The sequence below is a fragment of the Alligator mississippiensis genome, chromosome 7 (assembly GCF_030867095.1).
Source record: "Alligator mississippiensis isolate rAllMis1 chromosome 7, rAllMis1, whole genome shotgun sequence".
Lineage (NCBI taxonomy): Eukaryota > Metazoa > Chordata > Crocodylia > Alligatoridae > Alligator > Alligator mississippiensis.
The window spans coordinates 86,825,874-86,838,326 of NC_081830.1; the positions used below are offsets into that span (position 1 = coordinate 86,825,874).

A 12,453-nucleotide genomic window follows, 5' to 3' on the forward strand; every position below is an offset into this window, starting at 1 on the left:
TCACCTGTAGCCGTTCTTCCACGTGTTTCATCTTATTTCTCTCCCCGGAGACCAGAGAGCTCTGGGAAGTGTTACAGGAGCCGGATAAACTGCTACGGAGAGCAAAATCATGAAGCCAAGCTCACATTCCTGCTGACATACCACTCCAGTCATGCGCAAAAATACCTTCGTGCCATTCATTAGTTACCAAGGCAGTCCTTGGGCATGTAGGCTAGCCTGCTTTACCAAAGCAAAAATGGGCTTTTTAGAGCAACAGACCAAGTCCTCCTTTGCAGCAGCCTTGCTGGAGTCAGGGGTGTCGTCTGGGTGTGAATCGGAGCAGCCTTTGCTCCAGCATCTTCGGGTAGCCCCTTGAAAAGAAGCGTGAAGCCAGGAAGGTACCTGAGAGCAGATATATTCCCAGGCAGGGCGGTATATGAGGGAGGTACAGGAAAGCAAATGTATTCCCAGGCAGGGAGCAAGCGGGTGTTTGAAATTATTCTTGTCAGTATAGATTTGGAAGGATCAGACAAGTAAATTTCCTAGGACTTAATTTCCAATGAGGGGAAGGGGAGGTGGAGAAGGATTTAATCAAGAGAAAGGAAATTAAAATGCTCCTCTCATTTCAGTAGAGGAGCATCTAACGGTGTGACTGAGCCGAGGTTTGCAAACAGATGGCTTGTAGACCAGGACGGCACCATCCAAAAGCTACAGCACATCTGTTTCCTGTCTCGCGCAGCTAGTCAGGTTGCATCAAAGCTCAATGGCCCGTGTTAGGCAAAAGAATCGAAAATCCTTGGTCACCAGCCTATAGCCGGAGACGTCTACAGCAGTCTTCAGTAAGCAAGCAAGCTTGCTGAGGAAGTGTGGGTTGGATGAATGGACTGTAAGGTGCATAGGAAGGTGCCTGGATCATCCGGTGCAATGGGCAGTGATCAATGGCTCAATGTCTCGTTGGGAACTGGTATCAAGTGGAGTGCCCCCGGGGTCGGTCCTGGGGCCAGTTTTGTTCCATATCTACATCAGTGACCTGGAAGATGGGATGGATGCACCCTCAGCAAGTTTGCAGATGACACCAAGCTGGGGGGGGAGTGGTAGATACATTGGAGGGTAGGGCTAGGATTCAGAGACTGAGACAAATTGAAGGATTGGGCCAAAAGAAATCTCATGTGGCTCAATAAGGACAAGTGCAAAATCCTGCACTGAGAAGGGAGCAATCCCCTGCCCTGGGGCAGGCTGGGGGTGCCGGGCTGGGCAGCAGCTCTGCAGAAAAGGACCTGGGGGGACAGGGGACAAGAAGCTGGACAGGACCCAGCAGTGTGCCCTTGGTGCCAGGAAGACTAAGGGCATCCTGGCTGCATTGGTAGTAGTGTTGGCAGCAGATCAAGGGACGTGATTCTTCCCCTCTATTCAGCACTGGGGAGGCCACATCTGGAGTCCTGTGTCCAGCTGTGGGCCCCCACTACAGAAAGGATGTGGACACATTGGAGAGAGTCCAGAGGAGAGCAGCGAAAATGGTTGTGGGGCTGGGGGACAGGACTGGTGAGGGGAGGCTGAGGGAAATGGGCTGATTGAGTCTGCAGAAGAGAAGACCGAGGGGGATTGAATAGCAGCTTCACCTCCCTGCAGGGGGGCTGCAAAGAGGCTGGAGCTGGGCTGTTCTCAGCGGGGGCAGATGACAGAAGGAGCAATGGGCTCAAGTTGCAGCAAGGGAAGTTGAGGTTGGATATTAGGAAAAGCTTTCTGACTAGGAGGGTGGTGAAGCACTGGAACAGGTTACCCAGAGAGGTGGTGCAGTCTCCATCTTTGGAGGTTTTGAAGCCCCAGGTAGACAAAGCCTTGGCTGGGACGATGTAGTTGGGGCTGGTCCTGCTTGGAGCAGGGGGTTGGACTAGATGTGACCTCCCAAGGTCCCTTCAACCCTCATTGTCTATGATTCCAAGTAAATGAGTTTCCATTGACCTGGGTAGACCCTTCCAGACAAAGACAGTCTCATCCTATGGGTGCCTGCACTGCCCAGTTCATTCTGGATGTCGCTCTGGCCTGTGGTTGTGGTGCGACCTCAAGACAAAAAAACAATACCCGAGGCCCCGCTCCTGTGGACAACCTCATGCGGACTCTCCCAATGACCAGACGAACCTGGTTACCTCTCCCCCTCTTTTCTTGGTTCCTATGTTGAACTCCCTGTGACCTCCTAAAGCACGCTCTGCGCTCGCTCCCCTCTGCTCTATGTGGTGACCATGAAATTTTAGAAATCTCTGGTTTACTTTACTGTTTTCTCTGTGGCATGCACTGTTCTAGCAAAATATGGGAAGTGTCTGACACGTCTGTTTTTCTAGGATAAAGCTGTGCATAAAATAAACCAGTGCCGTGATGAGGAAGTGTAGCGGTTGCAATATGTTTGGTACGGGCCCCTTTTGGTAAAGTTACAAATGCTAATCGTGAGCTTTATCGATGCGGCGCGAGCAGATGTCAGTGAAGTGTTTGGAGATGTACCAATGAAGAGCGCTTGGTAAGAGCCAGGCTTTGCTCCAACGATAGCTGCCTTCAAATTAACAGACCTGTTGCTGGGAAAATTATTTCCTTGTCCAGCCCCAGGTCATTGCTAGCTTTTGCGCCTTTCCACTGAAATTCGCAGGGCGGCCGCTGACTTCTCCCATACTGCTGCCACACTCCACATGCTTCTCCACTTTATTTTTTAATCCAGTTTATTTAATGGGATAAGTCTTGAATGAACCAATAAAAAAACAAAACTACTTAATGAGTTCGTGATGTATGCAGAATCCAGCTACTAATTTTAGGCATCTGCCGTAGATAGTGCCCTGGGTACCTGGTTTCCCAGTGCTGGCCACATTGCAGAATACCCTTTACAGGTATCAGGAGCAGTGTGGATATGGAAACTCAGCTTGAAAACATCCCTAAAGAGAAAACAGTGCCCAGCATTGGCCTTCTCTCCGGTACATCAATCACTGTCACAGCGGTGATAGTGAACAAACAGATAGCCAAGGAACCATTCATTGAACCCTGTTATTGCAAAAATATAATACATCAAGCGAGACCTTGCCGGTAATCAACCCCGAGTCAGAGTGGGTCGTGCGTACAACCATGGCAGGCCGTTCTCATGCACCGCTGAAATCCAGGACCTTTTGTGTTGACTCTTCCAAAAAAGCAAGTCCTACTGACCTTTTGGCATTTGCAAGGAAAGCAAGGAGCAAGCCAGTGATCTGTTTGCATTTCACAAGGAAGATGTGGCCTCGGAGGTTAGGCACAAATGTTGCACTGTAGCACGACTCTTCTGCACTCGCTGGTGTTTCGGGTCCGGAGAGCGTATTTCGGTGCAAGGAGAAGGCTCTTGCGGCTGACAAACTTGGGCAATGGGCAATGATGGTGCAGTCAAGTGGGCAATGATTGTGCCATCCTCTGGAAGGGAATGTTTCCCCCCAAGATTTTCGGGGCTCATGCAAGGCAGGAGAACTTTAGCCATCAAGTGTTGTACGTTGGCATGATTTTGCACGGCTCCCATTATTTTCCTTCCGTTTGGTATTATTTTTCCCCCTTCCAGAGATCACAGGCCCACCGGCTGCATCCCGAAATCGAACATATGGCACTTATTTGATAACTCCACGTATTCCCAGCCAGGCGGGCGGGGAGGGGATGCTCTCCCCGGGTCCAGCAAATCCACCCACCGAGCTTGCCCGCTGAGTTATCGCTCGCGGCTGCCAGGGTGGAACGCGTCTCTCTTTGCGTGCGTGCGTTTCAGGTGCTGGGTTTGGGAACAAGGCAAGCTGCACATCGTGTACTCATGCTGGGCAACATCGGGAGGGCAGACAGGCCCCGCGAAGGCGAGTGTTTGAGGCAGATTTATACAGGCGTTTATGTAACAGATGGGGCGAGGACGGCAGGGTTGGAAAGAGCCGCTGCTTTCAGCTGGAAATGAAAAACTGCTTTCTGGCTTCTGTGCTCCAGTGACTGGTTTGGTAAATAAAACCTGCAAACCAAGGAACGTAGATAGCATCCATCCTTTAGAGGGAGGGTATTATAGCCACGTTGCCTCCGTGCAGCTGTGAAGCAGACAACTCTGAGCTTATATAGACTATAAGAAAGGCATTTTCCCCAAAGATCAGCAGTATCGCCCTAGTCCTGCCAGACCCCGTGACTGTCTAGTGCCTACCTGGCAGCCTTTTGATGTGGATTCACAGTCTTTTCTTTGCTTGCAGAACACGCTGGAGCAATGCAGCGTCTGTGCCAAGCCCATCATGGAGAGGATCCTTCGAGCCACGGGGAAGGCCTACCACCCCCACTGCTTCACCTGCGTGATGTGCCACCGCAGCTTGGACGGGATCCCCTTCACCGTGGACGCCGGCGGGAACATTCACTGCATTGAGGATTTCCATAAGTAAGGACCTCAGGGCAAAACCCTTGGTTATTTTACATGGGGAGGGGTCCCGAGTGGCTAGGACCCCTTCCTGATATGCCAGCTGAATGCTTCTTGGTCTCAGAGCTCATAGGTCTCCTTGAACACGATGCATTTTCTGCACATGGTGCAGCGCACACTTTACACCCCTATAGCAGCTGCAGCCCTTCTCTTCCATGTCCCTTTGGGGCAACTCGGCTGCTGCTTTGCAGCAGGGGATCTCCTGCTATGCTCTGGATCCCACCAGTAGCCTGCTGAGCATTCGATGGTGCTAGCCGGCCACACGCTAGCTCTACCTTGTTTCCAGCTACTAGTTATCCTTGAGAGGAGCTAAGAGCTACCATGCTTGTAATAATTCGTAGTAAAACGTCTGTTTAAGAGAGCAGCAAATCTCTGGGGGTTGCACTTTCTCTCACTTCCACTTCTTCCCCCACCTCCCCTTGCAGTCATCACAGCTCATCTAAGGAAGACAGATAGGTAGATGTAATCAGAGCAGAAATGTTTCCCTTGCTCAGAAAAGACAGACACATTGCACCCCTCAATTAAAAGAGGAAATCAATACTGACAAATGTGAGTTTACATTTCAAGCATTTATCCTTTAATTTCTAGGAGTGGGGGGTGAGGGGGGTAGAGTTAATTAGAGCCTCGTGACATCTGCGCGCGGGCCTGAAAGCTCAAAGACGCCGGCTGAGTCGACGGCACAAAAAGCAGCCGCGATTGACTGGAATGATAAAAACAAATATGAAACGCGTGCGCTGAAGCCCAGATCGGCCCGTGCGCTCGGATGCAGCAGAGGCCACGGCGTGGGTCAGCCTGGTCAGGAAACCAGAGGGATCCTGTGTGGGGTAAAACGCACCCTGGACTCGGGGCCGGCAGAAAGCCGAGGCACCAGGGGAGTCCTGCTTCAACTGCGAAAGGGTTTGCCCCGCATCTCACATGCCCGTGCATGCTGGAGGCTGCTGCTTCTCTTCTCTCTGCATGAAAGGGCCTCGCCTCCCTCCGGAGGAAAGCTTGAAATAAATTGCACCGTGAAGGCATTAAATGAACAGTGCTTCGTGCTGATGGAGAATGGAAAGTGTGTGGGTATAGAGCCTGAACATAAGACTCACAGGGGCTGCTAATAAGGCCGTTCCAGGGAACTGTAAAAGACCTGTTGCTTGCATCTACAGCCAAGATAAAGTCTCTCCCTTGAAGCATATTAAGCCACACTTTACCTTATCCCTTGGATCACCATACCTGATCAGCCCAGGTGTGGTGATGCAAGGGATAAGTCTCCCCGCTTTCTTCCCTTGGGACGCTACTCCACAGCTGCAAGACCTCACCGGAGATTAGCGCTTTCCCTCTATAGAGGTGTATCCCACTTCTTAACTCTTTAAAAGGATTTCTTCCCAGCCCTTGTTACCACCATCCTTTAAGGATTTGTACAGCCCCCAGATACGCTGTGCCTGGAGAGGCATATGGAGACGTCAAAAGAAAACCTCAGTGAGGAAGGGAGCAAATTGCAGTTACAAAAATCCAGCTGCAAATTTTAATACTGGACACTTGAACTGTTTTGGAGGGGGGGAAAAACAAAATAAAGACATTTATTAACATAAAAAAGGTAATTCCCGCCCCCCCTTTTCCAGCTCTCTGAAAAGAATGGGTTTATAAAAAAAATTTCACAAAACATCTTCCTGAAAATGGTGTGAAAATGCTCAGGTTTCATTCCCCTCCTGCTGTTCCCATTTTGCCACAGAAAAATAGAAATTCATACCGAGAGCTTTACTTTTGGGGAATCCTGGGGTTTTGCTGGAGTTTTTTTTTTTTAAATAAACCGAAACACTTAGTTTCAAAATTCCCAGCAGGCATTTTCACTGCTTATCGTGCAAGATGAGAACCAAATTGTGGGTGTTTCTTTCCCTGCAAAACACCCGTGCATCCCCCTGGGATCATCTCTACATCGGAGGGTAGGAGGTGGATGGACCGATTTTGCCTTTCGAGGCAGCGGTGGCTAGGTGTGCTAGAAGTCAGGTAGAAGTTAAGGTCTCTAGGGCAGGGTGGCACCTTAGAGACTGACTAGTTCAGAGAGTCATGAGCTTTCCTAAGCAACAACCTACTTTGGCCGATGCTGGAAGTTCGTCGAAGGTGCCGCCCTGCTCTACCTCCTACCTGACTCCTCGCACACCTAGCCAGCTCTGTGTCTAAAGGAAAAAATTGGGTTGTCCCCCATGGCCCAAACTGAGAAACATTAAAACATTCGTAAGCACCAAATTTTAGGCAAATAGAACAAAGACAGGAAACAGTGCAGCATTAACTGCAATTGCAGCTACAGTCATAGCACGATCCATCTGAATGGGTTTTTCCCCAGCTATCCGGAGAGCTACTGTTTAATTCACGTTTGATTTGATCAGAGTTACGCCGATGCCTTTCATCTGCTGCCAGTGAAACAGATATTTTCCTCGACTTCTGCTGCAGACAGATTTCATTTTTTAGGCCGGGAGTTATGTGAAAGGCGGGGTGGCAGTGTTGCCTTCTGCTAGGTATTTCAAAAGAGGCTTCAAGCTGTTCCTATAGGCATTGTCCTGGGGCATTTCATACCCTCTGACCCTGCTTCCCATCCATCAGGATTGAATAAGTTTTGGGGTGAGATTTCAGCAGGTTGGTGGCCCTTTTTTGGTGCAGAATTGGCATCCTATTTTTGTGGCCAAACCATAAATTGGGTTGTTTCCACCCACACTTGTCTGGTTGCAAGTGCAAATTAGGTAAGTAAGAGATGCACCTGCCGGATTTGCCGTGATGGTTTGTCTTGGCAGGCAACCCATATGGGCACAAGCCTGGTCCAGCTAAAACTAGAGCTCAGAGAGCAGTGGGGGACCCAGACACTGCAGGGTAGACCTGCAGCATCCAAAAATTGTATTGCAGAGAACCTCTCCACAGGGACACGATCCAGGATTACTACCTATAGGTCCATCTCCAGCTTCTGGGATCTTCATATTTTCCAAGAGACCTTCTTAGGGGAGAGATACTCTTGACTTCAGTGGTTTTATGCAGGAAGTTAGCATGCTGAGGGCTCTTAACTCAGATGCCACAATGACGACCCACTATACCACTTAACTCAGATGCCACAATGATGGGTGACCTACTGTAGATCACAGGATGATAGGAAAGTAGGGCTGGAAGGGACCTCACAAGCTCATCTAGTCCGGCCCTCTGCTCGAAGCAGGATCATCCCTGATTAAACCACCCCGGCCAAGTGTCCATCCAAACTGCTCTTGAAAATTGGCAGGGATGGAGAGTTCACAGCTCTACTCTAGGCATCCTGCTCCAGTGCTTGGCCGCTCACATAGTCAAAAGTTCCTCCTAGACTCCAACCGCAGTCTCCTCTGCTGCAGCTTGAGGCCATTGCTCCTAGTTGTCTTCAGCCACAGAGAAGAGCCCATCTCCTCCTCTCTATAATTGCTCTCTAGGTATTTGAAGACTGTTATCAAACCCCCTCCGCAGTCTTCTCTTCTCTTTGGACTAAAGACCCCTAGTTCCTTCAGTCTTTCCTCATCAGTCCTGCTCCCCAGGCCTCTATGAATTCATATTGCTTCATGCTGGACTCTTTCCAATCAGTCCAGCAGGAAGCAATCAGTCTTTCCAGTCAGTCCACATCCTTCTTGAAGTGGGTGGCCCAAAACTGGACCTTGTACTTCAGATGAGGCCTCGCCGGTGCTGAACAGAGCAGAAGAATCGCCTCCCTTGATGTTCGCTCCTAGTCGTACAACCCAGGATGCTGTTGGCCTGTTCTGCAACAAGAGCACAGTGTTGACTCATTATTAGCTTATAGTCTCCTGTAACCCTCAAGTCCTTCCCTGCAGCAATTCAGCCCGGCCACTCATGCCCCAGTCTGTGTTTGTGCATGCAGAGTACAGGACTTTGCACTTGTCCTTGCTGAATTTGATCTGATTGCAGACCATTTTTCCAGTCTGTCCAGGTCATTCTGGATCCTAGCCCTGTTCTCCAGTGTCTGCAACTCCACCCCACTTGTCCACAAATTTGCTCAGCATGTCCAAATCATTAATGAATATATTAAACAATACCGGACCCAGGAAAGACCCGTGGGGAACCTCACTGTATACCTCCTTCTAACTAGATATGGAGCCATATTGATGGTCCAGCCAGTTTTTTGTATCCACCTTGCAGTCCTTTCCTCCAGTCTGTATTTCCTTAGCTTGTTAATGAGGATGTCATGGGAGACAGTGGTAAAAGCTTTCATGAAGTCAGGTATATCATAGCCACTGCTCTCCTCCCATCCACAGAGCCTGTCACCTGAAGAAAATCAGGATGGTCGAGCATGACTTGCTCTTCATGAATCCTTTCTGGGTCTTCCTGATCACCTAGTGGCATCACACTAGATTCCTTGAGGTCCTGCTCCACGATCTTTCCAGGCATTGAGATCAGACTGACCGATCTGTAATTCCTCAGCTTCCCCTTCCCTTTCGTAAAGGTGGGTCCTTTGTTTGTCCTTTTTATTGCCATCTCGGCTCTTTCTTGACCTCCACAAGTTCCCAAAGAGGATTAGGAATGGCTCAGAAATGACTTCAATCACTTCTTTCACTACCCTAGGATGCATCCCATCCCGCCTTGCCGCCTTGAAAACATCGACGTAATCCCTGATCTCTTCTGCCATAACTCTAGGCTGTTTAACTCCTTCCTTATCTTTCCTGCCAACTGTTCTCGTCACCCCTATTTGGGAAGACCGAAGTAAAAACAGGCATTAAATACTTCAGGGGTGTAGGTTGTAGCTGTGTTGGTCTAAGGACATAGGCAGACAAGGTTCCTTGGGTGTATTTGATATCAGATTCACCCATTAAATACTTCAGCCTTTTCTGCATCATCCGTAACTAAATTATCATGGGACTGATGGCTTCTCTGGTCTTCCCCTTACTCTTCACATACTCATCGAATCCCTTTTTATTGCCTTTTATGTCCCTGGCCAGTTGCATCTCCAAACTTTGCGGTGACCTTCCTAATTTTCCCTCTGCGGTGTGATGCTTTTGTACACTTCCTTACTACTATGACCAGGCTTGCACTTTTTGTTAGATTCCTTTTTGAGTTTCAGCTCCTTGAAGACATGGCTGTCAGGCCAGGCTTTGCTGTATTTCCCATTCTTCTGTTGCATCAAGATTGCTTGCTCCTGTGCTCTGCCATTTCGTGGTCACTGCCACCCAACTTATCTTCCACCTTCATATTCTCAACCGATTCCTCCCCGTTTACGAGCAGTAAATCAAGAGCTTCCCCTCCCTAGTTGGCCTCTCTTGTCATCTGTATCTGTAAGTTATCCCTGACACACTCCAGGGACTTGCTGCGCTGCTCGTGCACTGCTGCATTTCCCTCCCAGCTAATTAAAGTTCCCCATGAGAGCCAGGTCCAGCGATTTGGAAACTTCCCCCAGTCTCATCCACTTTGTCCTCCTGGTTTGGTGGCCTGTAACACGTCTGCTCTGGCATCCCCCTCCTGTTCTCCCCTCTGACCTTTGCCCAGAAGCTGTGATCAGGTTTACCTCCCACTTTGTACTGCATGCCAGACACATGTGCATCGCCTTTGTATATAGGGCAATGCCTCCTCCTTTCTTCCCCTATCTATTTGTCCTGGACAAGCTATGCTATAGCCACGTATGCCCATAATCCCCATCACATCCTAAGTCTGTGATTGTATTGGGACCCCCCAATTCTTCCTGTCTGTCCCCCAAGCTTTATACAAATATCTCAGGTATCCAGCTGATTGCCCTATCTTCTCCCCTGAGACTTCTGCTATTGCTTCCCCTAACCACATTTTTATCCATTTATTTAACTCTGGGCTCGTGTCTCTATCCCTTGGTGAAAGTCCTCCTCACTGTGTTAGCAAGCAGAATATGCTCTCCAGGTAGTCTCTGAGGTCTCCTGCAGCATGCTGTAGGCCCTCAAAACCATCCTTAATGCATCCTCTTCAAGGAGGCAGCTCTGCTTGCAGATGCAGTATATACGCTGTGCCAGGGTTTATCGGTTGTGTCTGGCTTTCTGATGCACATGACATGCTTACGTGAGTGTCATCAGCTTTACAACCATTTCAACACGGAGCAGATGGATGATATAAACCCCTATGTTGTTGCAGCTCAATTGGATCCAGTGTAGAATCAGAGGTAAAACTGTAGCGGTATAACTTGCGTTGGTGCAAGCGCCGTGTGTCCGCAGCTGTGCCGAGGTAACTCTGCTATAAGCAAGCAGGATGTCACTTCTTGCCTTGCCACCTGGCAGGGAGAAGCTGTAACATTGCTTTCTGCAAGCAGCTGCCTCTGGATAGGTGCCTGTCTGTCTGCTCCACCTCCTGGGTTAATTTACAGCTCTATGCAAAACCAGTATAAAGCAAACCGGTGTGCAAGTGGGTTGCATGCCCAAGCCTTTAAAAGGAATGTGCCTGTGCACTTGGATGACCCAAAATATGCCTGTTTTCTTCAGGAAATTTGCACCGAGATGTTCTGTGTGTAAGGAGCCCATCATGCCGGCTCCGGGTCAAGAGGAGACCGTCCGCATTGTGGCTTTGGATCGCGACTTCCACGTTCAGTGCTACCGGTGCGAGGTGAGTATTCAGACCACGTCCAAGGACAAAAAGCTATGATGGGTTATTCCGTGATGGCAGAAACGTCCTTGCATGCCAGGCAAAACAGGCCCGTTTCTACAATCGCCTTGGCCGCGCATCCAGGTTGCTCCCTCGACTTCACCAAAAGCTATTCTCAATCTACACGCACCCAGAGGAGAGGGTCAGGCCCTCTGTTCATGAGCGTGTCCTTGTGCTAGGAAGAGAGTATGACCCCGTAATGAGATGGTAAGATTTGAGCACGTGATAGATTGTGAGTTGGATGTTTCCTCTATTAAAATCAGGGTTAACGCCTGTCAGTTTAGGCACAAGGGGATGAAAACCGTAAGTTAAAAAATACCCAGGAAATCATCAGAGCAGTGATCTACGTAGGGCAAGGTGACTTGGGGAGTCGCCCCTGGAGGTGGTTTGAAGGTGGAGGGGGGCAGAAAATGATGGCTGTTGTCACTGCCACACAAAGGCTAAAAAGAAACACCAGTGGCATGGTGGCAACCAGCATCCAGCATTGCCCCCATGTGTGGCAGCTGCCCTGGGCACCCCGCCGCGTCTTTACTGCTGCAGACAGCGTGTAGCTAAAGACTTTTATTGGTCACATATGCCTATCAGCTCGGGTGCTGCTTCCCTGTTGAATGTCCTTGCCCCCTTCTGACGCTGTTATCCGTGACTTAGGCCAGCTGCTGAGGCCCACGTGTGTCGAAGCCATGCTTCGGTATTGCAATGCCTGCCTCATTTAGGAGCACATCCGCCCCCAGAGCCACTGGGACACAGGCTCCAGGCGCCTAAATCGTGGTTGAAAGCAAGGCGCAGGCTCCTAAATCATGTAGACAGTGCTGTGCTGAGCAGCGCCTCGATCTCTGCATGCCTCAGTCCTCCATCTGCAAAACACGAGAGGGTTAAGGGGCTCTCTTTTCTTCTTCCCTTTCCTGTCTTGTGTGCCCAGGCTGTACGTTCTCTGATGTAGGGCCTGGGTTTCCCTGTGGGTAGACGCAGCCCCAGCCCAAAGGGCTCCCAGTAGTGATGTTAGTGCGGCTAGCGCATGGCTTAGCTCCTATGTGCTTTGTTGCTTTGTGGAGTCCTCTCTTCCAGAGGCAGGCAGGTACCCGTAGTCAGAGATATTAGCAGCAAACTTGCTTTCTGAGCCACGCTGCCTTTTTTTAATTATTATTATTCCTGTTTCCTTTAACCAACACCCCTGCAACTTGGATGTTTCCTGCAGCGTTGCAAACTTTCCCCTTCCTCAGAGGAACAACTGTGTTATATTTGCAATGGGGTTGCACGCAGCAGCAAGCCTGGGAGCCCCATCGCTGTGGCACATCCAGGGAGACGTGTGCACCTCAGCTGAGTGCTTCGCACTGCCTGGGGCTGCATTTTTGAAGCAGCAGGGATAGGAGTGGGTTAAGAGGGTGCTTTTGGCTTATTTCAGTCTCCCACCATTCATTTCTTTTGGTTTTGTCTGTGCTCCA

At 49.7% G+C, this 12,453-nt stretch overlaps 1 protein-coding gene across 4 annotated transcripts in view; it reads left to right on the top strand.

Moving 5' to 3' along the window:
- LPP (LIM domain containing preferred translocation partner in lipoma) overlaps window positions 1–12,453 on the top strand; it is a 425,329-nt gene that overhangs the window by 398,958 nt on the left and 13,918 nt on the right. For all 4 annotated transcript variants that reach the window (XM_014607111.3, XM_059731261.1, XM_019499042.2 and 1 more), the window contains 2 exons: window positions 4,197–4,375; window positions 10,852–10,972. In XM_014607111.3, coding sequence (XP_014462597.1) covers window positions 4,197–4,375; window positions 10,852–10,972 — 300 coding nt within the window. The remainder of the gene's footprint in view (window positions 1–4,196; window positions 4,376–10,851; window positions 10,973–12,453) is intronic.